A 12,111-nucleotide genomic window follows, 5' to 3' on the forward strand; every position below is an offset into this window, starting at 1 on the left:
GAAAGAATAGGTGAGGAAGAAAGGATGGGAGAAAGAAAGAAAGAAAGAAAGAATAGGTGAGGAAGAAAGGATGGGAGAAAGAAAGAAAGAAAGAAAGAATAGGTGAGGAAGAAAGGATGGGAGAAATTAATAAATAAAGAAAGAAAGAAAGAATAGGTGAGGAAGAAAGGATGGGAGAAAGAAAGAAAGAAAGAAAGAATAGGTGAGGAAGAAAGGATGGGAGAAATTAATAAATAAAGAAAGAAAGAAAGAATAGGTGAGGAAGAAAGGATGGGAGAAAGAAAGAAAGACAGAAAAAAGAAAGAAAGAAGAGGTGAGGAAGGAAGGAACTGGAAAGAAAAAAAGGAAAGAAAGAAAGAAAGAAAGAATAGGTGAGGAAGAAAGGATGGGAGAAAGAAAGAAAGAAAGAAAGAAAGAATAGGTGAGGAAGAAAGGATGGGAGAAATAAATAAATAAAGAAAGAAAGAAAGAATAGGTGAGGAAGAAAGGATGGGAGAAAGAAAGAAAGACAGAAAAAAGAAAGAAAGAAGAGGTGAGGAAGGACGGAACTGGAAAGAAAAAAAGGAAAGAAAGAAAAGTTCCCCAGCATCAGCATTAGGAGACAGAAAACAACACAACAGAGAGAGTTTATACATCAGGACCCAGGTACACACAGGTAATGATCACAGCCGGGGCCGTGGTGTGTGTGTGCGTGTGTGCGTGTGTGTGTGCGTGTGTGTGTGTGTGTGTGTGTGTGTGTGTTATTAGTCCGTACCTGAGACAGTGAGCCGAGCTCCAGCGCTGTGTTTGACTCCTGCACTGTTGTGAGCGACGCAGCAAAACACTCCGCCGTCCTCTGGGCGAACACCTGTAATCTGTAACACACCTGTGGGTAACAGTGTGTACCTGCACAGAATAAACACACACACACACACACACACACACACACAGAGAGAGAGAGAGAGATGATATTGATATGTATAGTGTATATAGTTTCTATACAGATATAATCGCTCTCAGTCGGCAGAAAGTCAATATGCAGGACACAGAATCTCAGCCAGACCCTGTATGTGTTTGTAAACAAACACTAAGCCGAGGTGAAGAACACGGCCGCTCTCGTCCGGGACACAAAGGAACAACACACTGGGACCTCAAGTCTTTTAAAATGGCTTATTATTACTCAGTTAAAGCAAAAACATACACTATTTCAAATAAATGGACAAATAAAATGTAATAATGTACAATTTCTGGAAAGTATCAGGATATTTCACATCAGAAACATGGTTGCCTCTGCCAGGAGGTTAAGACTTGGCCGTAGACTGATCTTTTAACAAGATAATGACCTCAAACGCACTTCCGGATTAACACGTGAACGTTTACGGGATACAAAATCTACAGAGTGTGCAGTGACGTCTGTCACAGTGCAGTTCACAACATCGTCGCTGTGTACGAACCTATGTGCATCAGGTTCGGGCTGGTTAGGGTCACGTTTTTCACGTGTCAGAAGAGGGGTGTGTGTGTGTGTGCGTGTGTGTGTGTGTGCGTGTGTATACCTCTCGTCACTTGTGTCCACAGCTCGGCCATCTTTCTCCCAGCTGATGACCGGCTCGGGCAGGCCGTGGATTTGGCACTGAAAACGTGCGACACCTGCTAAGTCCGCTCGCACCGAGCGCGGGTGCACGTGAAAATCCGCCATCGCTGAAGACAGACAGAGGAGACACGGCGTGAATTCATTACTCTGTTTGTTTACTTATTAAATCTAACACACAGGAAAGGTAATAACCACTTTGGTTGCACTAAGCAATAACACTTATTTAAAAGTGTGTGTGTGTGTGTGTGTGTGTGTGTGGGTGTGTGGATTTAGGGATCTAATCTACATCCCTAACCTACATGGCTGGATGCAGTGGAAAACTGTGTAAATATAGAACACACACACACACACACACACACACACACACATACACACACACACACACATCCAGAGCTGGATTAATGAAGGCCAGTTAACCCCAAAAGCAGTCAGTAATTAACAAATCTGGAACAGCGAGACCCAGGTGGGCACACAGCAGTGATACATGAAGAGTGATACACACACACACACACACACACACACACACAAACAGAAAGAAAGAAAGAAAGAAAGAAAGAAGAGGTGGGGAGGAAGGAAGGAAGGAAGATGGAAGAAAGAACGAAAGAAAGAAAGAAGAGGTGAGGAAGGAAAGAAAAAAGAATGGAATGGGGAAAGAAAGAAAGAGAGAAATAAAAAAAGAAAGAAAGACGTGAGAAAGGAATGAAAAAAGGGTGGAATGGGGAAAAAAGACATAGAAAGAAAGAAAGAAAAGAAAGAAAGAAAGAAGAGGTCAGGAAGGAAGGATGGAAGGAAGGAATGGGGGAAAAAAGAAAGAAAGAAAGAAAGAAAGAAAGAAGAGGTGAGGAAGGAAAGAAAAAAGAATGGAATGGGGAAAGAAATAAATAAAGATAGAAAGAAAGAAGAGGTCAGGAAGGAAGGAAGAAAGGAACTGGGAAAGAAAGAAAGAAAGAAAGAAGAGGTGAGGAAGGAAAGAAGGAAGGAAGGAAGAAAGGAACTGGGAAAGAAAGAAAGAAAGAAAGAAAGAAAGAAAGAAAGAAGAGGTGAGGAAGGAAGGAAGGAAGGAAGGAAGAAAGGAACTGGGGAAGAAAGAAAGAAAGAAAGGAATAAAAGTTCCCCAGCATCAGGATTAGGAGACTCAAAACAACCCAACAGAGAGCGTTTATACAACAGGATATGACCCAGGTACACACAGGTAATGATCACAGCCGGGGCGCTGGCTTGGGGCGGGGTCAGGGGTGTGGTCGGGGCGGGGCCAGAGCAGGTTGTGTGACAGTATTTGTGTGAAATGCAGGCTGATCTCAGAGCAGCATTAAAGGCCTCATTGAGCTGCAGATCACACAGCGGCTCACGGCTCGTCTCGGTTCCCAGCTCCCGCTTTCAGTCTCCGGGCGAGGGGGCGTGACCCGGGGGAGGAGCCGTCAACACGAACTCAATTAGTACCAGGCTCGGCTCTTTCTCAGCCTACAGCACAAGTGCGCTTCTTCAAATGTCAGCCGTAATTACCTCCACTCGCTCCCAAACGCTCTTAGCATAACAAGAGCTTAGCATTCTGTTCTTTCTCTCTCTCCCTCTCTCTCTGTGTAATGTTCTCATCTTCAGACTGGTGTGGATTCACAGCTACTCTAATGCCACAGCTGGAGAGCTCGGCTAGTTAAAGCTTTCTCTGTTTTGTTTGTGCAAATGGCAGGACAAAGACGGAGGAGAAAGGAAGAGAGAGAGAGAGCGTTCTCAGAGGGAAAGGAAAAACAAGATGAACTTCCACACAAATCTGACAGAGCTGGAAACACACACTGGACAAATCTCTCTCTCTCTCTCTATTCTCTATTCCTTTTCTTCCTTTCCTTCTTTTTCGGTTAAATTTTCCAAATATTATTTCTGTTTCCACTTTCGTTCGGTTTTTCATTACTCCTTAACACTTCATTTTAAAGCTATAAACACTTCTTCAAAGAGTAGTTAGCAATATTCCATCACTCTGTTGCTATTTCCTTACCATTATAACCATACCATATATGGCCATTCAGCAAAAATATAAAATACAATATCATTTATATATATATATATATATATATATATATATACATATACACATGCAGTACATATGCTTATGATAAAAATGTAGTGTTTGTTTTTTGCCATGTTTTCATTCACCTGACCGATGTGGGTGGAGCCAAGAGAAAGGGGGTGTGGCCTATAACATCCACCAGCACAGTGTGAATCTGTTTTGGTCCAGAAATGAAACGCATTACCTCCTTTTCCAGATCCGATCACCACCTGCTCACGAAGATACCAAAAATGATCCAACGCACCAATCTCATACAATAGTTTTTGCCCATGTGTGAATATTCTTGATTTTCATTGGTTGTGATGTCACGATGAGGAAGTGACACGCCCGATTCCTTCACCCGATACCTTACTTGGCATCTAAAAGTGATTTGTACTTGGGTTCTCTTAGCACGGAGCACAGAGCAGCACACACCACATACCACACACACCTGTGATCAGATCAATCAATCATCCACATGCTGTCCTTAAAGTTTTGGCACCCGTGTTGCATCAGATTTATAGGGACAGGCGAGAGGACGATAGCCCACGGTTTTGACAGGGTAAATGTATGTACACACACACACATACAAACACACACACACACACACACACACACACACACACTCATAACCCCTCTCTTGGGCCTCGGCCTCCGCCCTCATGCATAAAACATTCAGCCTGCAGAAGTCCACTTTTCTGCTGCCATTATAAATCTCTCTGTCTCTGTCATACACACACACACATACACACACACATACACACACACACACGGCCCCCAAAATGCTGTTTTATACCCTTCATTACTATTCATGTCACAAACGTACACACACACACACACACACACACATACGCACACACACACACACACAGTTTTACATTTAATTCATGTATGTATATTGGCCTCATCTAATTCTGGAGAGAGAAATGAAGGGAGTAAGAAAAGACAGAACTACAGAAATTCTTCATAAATATTAATCATTAAAAAAAATTATTGGCACCCTTTTTTTTTTTTTTTTTTAAAAAGGGCAAAATCTTTGGTTAGTATTAACTCCTCTTCTGCGGAAGAACGATTTTCCCATGAAAAGGTCTGAATCCGCATGAGAACTTTTAGCAATCTTATTAGCCACTGAAAAATCCAGTGGCGAAATTATTGGCACCCTTGAAGGAAAAAAAACCGGTAAATAACGAACGCCTCCGTTGATGTGATCGGAGGAGAAATGTGTTTACTTAACACTTACGGACATTTTTTTTTTTTAAGAACTGAAAAGCTAAAAGTGTGCAGCAGTGATTAAAAAAAAAAACACACACATCTTTATCATAGGCCTTTCTTTCATCTTCTTTCATTATGCCTCTGAAAGCCATTAACGGCTAGAGCAGCTAAGACCTTTAATAACAAGAACTGAAACATACAATGTGTGTGTGTGTGTGTGTGTGTGTGTGTGTGCTTACTGTTCACATGCTCTCCATTAGCGACCGTGTGTTTTCATGCATTCATTCATGGTTTAATGATTTGTGTTCTCTCTATTTCTCACGTGAAACAACCGGATGTTCGTTTTGTTCCGCGGTTGTCATTGGTAAAGTGTTTCTCTGAGGCCCCGTGTGGGCTCCAGTGTCCTAAATACACTTATATACTGATTGATTTGACAGCGCTGAAGCGTTATATGCTAAATAAAGTGAGACAGATGCATGCCATTAAGACTGTCAGGTTGGGACGTGGGAACCTCAATAACACAGACACACACGCACACACTCACACACGCACACACTCACACACACGGGTTGCATGCATGCTCTCTGAATATAAATCAGCGCATGCATTCGATTTCTCATGCAGGCTGCTATGATAATAACAACAGCGACATACAACACTGTACATAAAAAGCCGCTAACACCACAAAAATGATATCTTAGCACATACGCAAATATTTTTGCGCATTTGTCGAATAATCCTCGGAATTATATATTGTTTTATAATAAACTTATAACGGGAAGTATGAGATGAATTGCAAGATAATTCTCGTCATACCTTTTTATAAAACGATATATCATATAGTTATAGTGATCAAATGAATCAAATTTCTAGATTTATTTTCTTTAAGATTTAAAGCTTGAACTGATCTTGTTCCACGGGCAAATATTTGAGCTTTTTCAACGTTTCAGTAGAAAGGAAAGAAGCAAAAAATTAATAACGATGATAAGTGTGAAATTCTCAACAAAAAATCATCTAGAAATGTGCTTAATTGTAATTATAATTATTATAAAACCGGTTTTATAATCATTCTTGGAATGAGAATTATTAGGCATTGTTATTTATCATTTTTAATTTAAAAAAATGCCTAGAAACAGGTTTGGAAAAAAAATAACAAAAAAATTATTTTAATATTTCTTTTTTTTTTTTCCCCCAGTGAATTTGTTACGGACTTCAAATGAATCCCGAGTATCCACAAGAGTGCAAATGGTAAAATCTCTCTCTTTGTTTGAAATGCTTTGCTCTGGATGTGGCTTCGAGAGCAACACATTCAGCATTCAGACCATTAAGAGAGCAAGGCATGATGGGAGAGGCAACTAATTAACACCGTATTGAAACGAGGCCCGTTTTACACAAAGGAAAAGATAAATGAGTGTTTTTATTGAATTCTCACACTTTAATGTAAATATTGCTAAGCGCTGACTGGCGCGTATTTAATATTTGCTGAAAGACAGAAGGAATGCAAGCGAGAAGAGTGTTCGCATAATTAATTAAACAGAATAAAGAATTTATTTTACGATTCATTCGGGATTTCTGTGTTCTTTCATTATTCATTATAGCCGCATCATTCACAAGTGGCCTTGTAAAGCAAGAGAGAAACAGTGGGCGAGAGAGGAAGATAGCAAGAGAAAGAGAGCGAGAGAGAGCGAGAGAGAGCGAGAGAGAGCGAGAGAGAGAGAGGGGTGGTATCTGTGACCCGGTTGTTCTTCCTCCACACTAACCCCAAGAACCTCATCACGTCCACCAGCACGCTGCTGTAATGACGGTCTCGGGAAACCATGAGACGACTGAAATGGCTGGAGGATAATAAGGAGACATGACTGCAAAAAAAAACCCCCAATGGATTAATTTGGGGGGATGTTACACCAATTAGTGTCCTATTTTTTATGTTCTGGAAAAAAAAAAAAACTGATTCGGGGCGGGGTTACACACGAGCTTATGACATCACTAAAGAGGCTTAAGAACTTTGGAGCGATCACGTCCGAGATGACAGGATGACACGTGGAAACTTTTAGCCGCAGAACTTCTAGCGGCTAGCTAGAATACTGCTAAAATACTGAGTACTGAATTCTGAAGTGTATGGAATACTGAAGTTCAAGGAATACGGTTTACTGACGTACTGAATGCTGAAATGTATGGAATACTGATGTGTACGGTTTACTGATGTGTACAGGATACTGATGGATAAGCGATACTGAAGTGTAAGAAATACTGAAGTGTACTGAATACTGAAGTGCACAGAACACTGAAGTGTACTGAATACTGAAGCATAAAGAATACTGAAATGTAAAGAATACTGAAATGAACAGTATACTGTATGAAAGTGTTCAGAATACTGAAGTGTACAGTATATGAAAGTGTACAGAATACTGAAGTGTACAGAATACTGAATTGTAAAGAATACTGAAGTGTACAGAATGCTGAAGTGTACAGAATACTGAAGTATACTGAATGCTGAAGTATACTGAATACTGAAGTGTAAAGAATACTGAAGTGTACAGAATACTGAAGTGTACTGAATAGTGAAGTGTACTGAATACTGAAGTATACAGAATACTGAAGTATACAGAATACTGAAGTGTACTGAATACTGAAGTATACAGAATACTGAAGTGTACAGAATACTGAAGTGTACAGAATACTGAAGTATACTGAATACTGAAGTATACTGAATGCTGAAGTGTAAAGAATACTGAAGTATACTGAATACTGAAGTATACTGAATGCTGAAGTGTACTGAATGCTGAAGTATACTCAATGCTGAAGTGTACTGAATGCTGAAGTATACTGAATACTGAAGTGTACAGAATACTGAAGTGTACTGAATACTGAAGTGTAAAGAATACTGAAGTGTACAGAATACTGAAGTGTACTGAATACTGAAGTATACTGAATGCTGAAGTGTACTGAATGCTGAAGTATACTGAATACTGAAGTGTAAAGAATACTGAAGTGTACAGTATACTGAAGTGTACTGAATACTGAAATGTAAAGAATACTGAAGTGTACAGTATATGAAAGTGTACAGAATACTGAAGTATACAGAATACTGAAGTGTACTGAATACTGAAGTGTACAGAATACTGAAGTGTACAGAATACTGAAGTATACTCAATGCTGAAGTGTACTGAATGCTGAAGTATACTGAATACTGAAGTGTACAGAATACTGAAGTGTACTGAATACTGAAGTGTAAAGAATACTGAAGTGTACAGAATACTGAAGTGTACTGAATACTGAAGTATACTGAATGCTGAAGTGTACTGAATGCTGAAGTATACTGAATACTGAAGTGTAAAGAATACTGAAGTGTACAGTATACTGAAGTGTACTGAATACTGAAATGTAAAGAATACTGAAGTGTACAGTATATGAAAGTGTACAGAATACTGAAGTATACAGAATACTGAAGTGTACTGAATACTGAAGTATACAGAATACTGAAGTGTACAGAATACTGAAGTGTACAGAATACTGAAGTATACTGAATACTGAAGTATACTGAATGCTGAAGTGTAAAGAATACTGAAGTATACTGAATACTGAAGTATACTGAATGCTGAAGTGTACTGAATGCTGAAGTATACTCAATGCTGAAGTGTACTGAATGCTGAAGTATACTGAATACTGAAGTGTACAGAATACTGAAGTGTACTGAATACTGAAGTGAAAAGAATACTGAAGTGTACAGAATACTGAAGTGTACTGAATACTGAAGTATACTGAATGCTGAAGTGTACTGAATGCTGAAGTATACTGAATACTGAAGTGTAAAGAATACTGAAGTGTACAGTATACTGAAGTGTACTGAATACTGAAATGTAAAGAATACTGAAGTGTACAGTATATGAAAGTGTACAGTATATGAAAGTGTACAGAATACTGAAGTGTACAGAATACTGAAGTGTACTGAATACTGAAGTGTACAGTATATGAAAGTGTACAGAATACTGAAGTGTACTGAATACTGAAGTGTAAAGAATACTGAAGTGTACAGTATATGAAAGTGTACTGAATACTGAAGTGTAAAGAATACTGAAGTGTACTGAATACTGAAGTGTACTGAATACTGAAATTTAGAGAAAATTGAAGTGTACTGAATACTGAACTGTAAAGAATACTGAAGTGTACAGTATATGAAAGTGTACAGAATACTGAAGTGTACTGAATACTGAACTGTAAAGAACACTGTACAGTGATCCTGTAAGACTGCCAGTGTAAGAAGTCCACCGTCCTTTATAGGACACATCTGTGATTCTGTTATAAAACTAAAGAAAAGGTAAATTCACAAGTTTGTCTGCGAGACCAGTCTCTATCTCTACACGCTTCATTCTGTATTTATTTCCCCCGCTGCACTGTGAGTCTCTGAGAAACAGCTTAACAAATGGTCCCCATGCTCTTCTCTTTTCTCCAGCCTGTCAAATATTGAAAATGCAGGAGACAGCTGGAAGCGAGTCACTATTTAAATTCAAATGGAAGAGTCATTACTTTCTCTCGTTCCCACTCGGTTTGTGAGCTCGGAAAATGAAAGGATCGAATCTCACGGCCAGCCAAAACACTTTTGAATAACAAAGCAGATGGACATTTGGCATCACAATTCTCCATAGCAAAATTACTTCCCCCTCATTAGCGCTCCACTGGTGAGGTCTATTCACACACACACACACACACACACACATTAATAGTGTAAATCTCTATTATACACTTCTGTGCCGCACCTCCTGGACAGTGTGACGTAATCACTCTACTCAAGGATAAACACAGATCGCTCAATGTTGCTTAATTTTTTGACAAAATAACACTAGGGGCAGCTCTGGAATGAATCAAAGCTGATGGATTCGGGTTTGTATGTACAAGTGAAATCCTACCCGACCCGACCCTACCCGACCCGACCCTACCCGACCCAACCATAACATCAGTATTACAGCAGCTTTATAACACCATAAAGCTGCCGTCATAACCAAATAAACCAGCCACAGGAGCACAATAACTGGCTGACTCAGGCTGACCTTTAAATCTAACTCCATCCATATATAAATATATGTATATATATATAGACAGTTGAGCCCAAAAGTTTGCGTACCCCTTGCAGAGTCTGCTAAATCTTAATACTCTTCACAAAATAAGAGCGATCATAAAAATCCCATGTTGAATTTTATTTAGTTCTGTCCTGAATAAGCTATTTCACATAACAGATGTTTACATACAGTCCACAAGACAAGATATATATATATATCTTTAGCTGAATTTATAAGAATGACCTCGTTCAAAAGTTTACACACCCTTGATTCTTAATACCGTGTGTCGTTACCCGGATGATCAACGACATGATGTTTTCATATTTTGTGACAGTCGATCACGAGTCGTTTGTTTGTCCTGAGCAGTTAAACTCTTCTTCTGTTCTTTTCCAGCATCTTCTGCGTATTCGAGCCCTTTCCAACAGTTTCACACGGAGGACGACCGAGGGACTCGTACACGACTATTACAAAAGGTGCGAACGTTCACTGATGCTCAAGAAGGCGACACGACTAACGCGTTAAGCGCCCGAGGGGGTGTAAACTTTTGAACAGCATGATGAGCATGAATTCTTAGTATTTGGTCTTCTGTGAGACATGTAACTATCTATAAAAAAAAGATCTTTGAACAAAATAATAACAATTTACACCGATCATCCATCATACACACACACACACACACACACACACACACACACACTCACCAGCCTTCTCATTCTTGCAATTATCCAATCATCTATTCATGTTACAGCAGTATAATTACATGTATCATTCTCATAACAAGAAATATGAAATAAACTTGCTTAAATTAAAAGTATGTCCACCTGCTAAGAAGTACGATTAGTATTGGCACCAAAAAAAAAAAAAACCTGCAATAAAATGTAAAATGTGAAAATCTCAATAAAATGTGTTATAATGCACATCCACTACATTACATTTGAGTGTGGGTGGTGTGTGTTTGGTCAAGCAGGGAATCCAAAGTGCGGTTCATCCCCCGAAAACACCCCCCCCCCTCCCCCCCACCATTGTCACACTGCTGCTTCATATTCACTTATACACACTCACACCCTTAACCATCTGCCACCGGGACGAGCCGTATGGGGCCGTACCACACGGCACAGGACCAAACCAAACGGAGCTGGAGAGAGGGGATAGCGTGGGTTTACTGTCAGACGCTGCTCAGTGGATTATTGTATCCGGTGCAGTGAAGCCAATTTTTAAACCACAGAAGTCTCCTATTTGATTAATGACTGAATAATTACGTGATTGATCGCACATCAAAACCTTATGTGCCTGGATTCATTTGAGGTTGTATTTATATTACAGAGATTGATTTTTAGGTCGCACGGTCAAATGAAATCGAAGAAAAGTGAGGAGGGAAAAAAAAAAACCAAGCTCCTGTTAGTGTATATAGGAACACCTGTACACCTGCTCATCCGTGCAATTATCCAACCGATCACACGGTTATGCAGGTCAAGAGCTTTGGTTAATGTTCACGACAAACATGGTTCAGAAACTGCTGATTTTCACACACAGAACGGCACGAGAACATCCGGTTCAGCGGTTCTGCCGGCCGGAACCGCTCGGTACAAACGTGCTGAGCAGGAAAGCAGCTCAGAACATAACAAAACCCTGAGGTGGGTGGGATACAACAGAGGACCACAGTGGGATCCACTCCTGTCAGGAATCTGAGGCTACAGCGGACACAGGATCACCCAAACTGGAAGACACACACACACACACACACACACACACACACACACGCACTTACAGACCCTCTCAGCATATCACACCCTCTCCTCCTCATTCTTTTTCTCTCACACATATCCAATACACACACACACACACACACACACACCCTGGTCTGCTCCGTCAGCTGAAATGACAGCATTAATGAGCTTCTTCTCTGTTCCTCTCAGCCCGAGCCAACTGGCACACACCCGAGGGAATTCTTCACGCTGAATTGCGGTCATTAATCACAATCTAGGACAATGTGGTGCCATCGTATATGTGTGTGTGTGTGTGTGTGTGTGTGTGTGTGTGTGTGAGAGTGAGTGAGTGAGAGAGAGAGAGAGATAAAGAGAGCGGGCCTACCAGAGACCCCGGGGATCACCAGGAGACGGGCCAAAGTGTGAGAGAATGAGAGAAAGAGAGGAAGGAGGGAATGACAGCAGGTAGCCCAAATGACAAAACCCACCAAAATCTCACCATAACTGCACAACACACACCTTTCC

At 40.3% G+C, this 12,111-nt stretch overlaps 1 protein-coding gene across 1 annotated transcript in view; it reads right to left on the reverse strand.

Annotated features, from left to right (window-relative positions):
• Window positions 1-12,111, reverse strand: part of igdcc3 (immunoglobulin superfamily, DCC subclass, member 3) — a 56,805-nt gene that overhangs the window by 19,183 nt on the left and 25,511 nt on the right. Inside the window, exons 3-4 of the mRNA XM_053617055.1 lie at window positions 1,533-1,677; window positions 755-885 (exon numbers count right to left, since the gene is read on the reverse strand). Coding sequence (XP_053473030.1) covers window positions 755-885; window positions 1,533-1,677 — 276 coding nt within the window. The remainder of the gene's footprint in view (window positions 1-754; window positions 886-1,532; window positions 1,678-12,111) is intronic.

The sequence above is a fragment of the Ictalurus furcatus genome, chromosome 27, assembly GCF_023375685.1.
Source record: "Ictalurus furcatus strain D&B chromosome 27, Billie_1.0, whole genome shotgun sequence".
Lineage (NCBI taxonomy): Eukaryota > Metazoa > Chordata > Actinopteri > Siluriformes > Ictaluridae > Ictalurus > Ictalurus furcatus.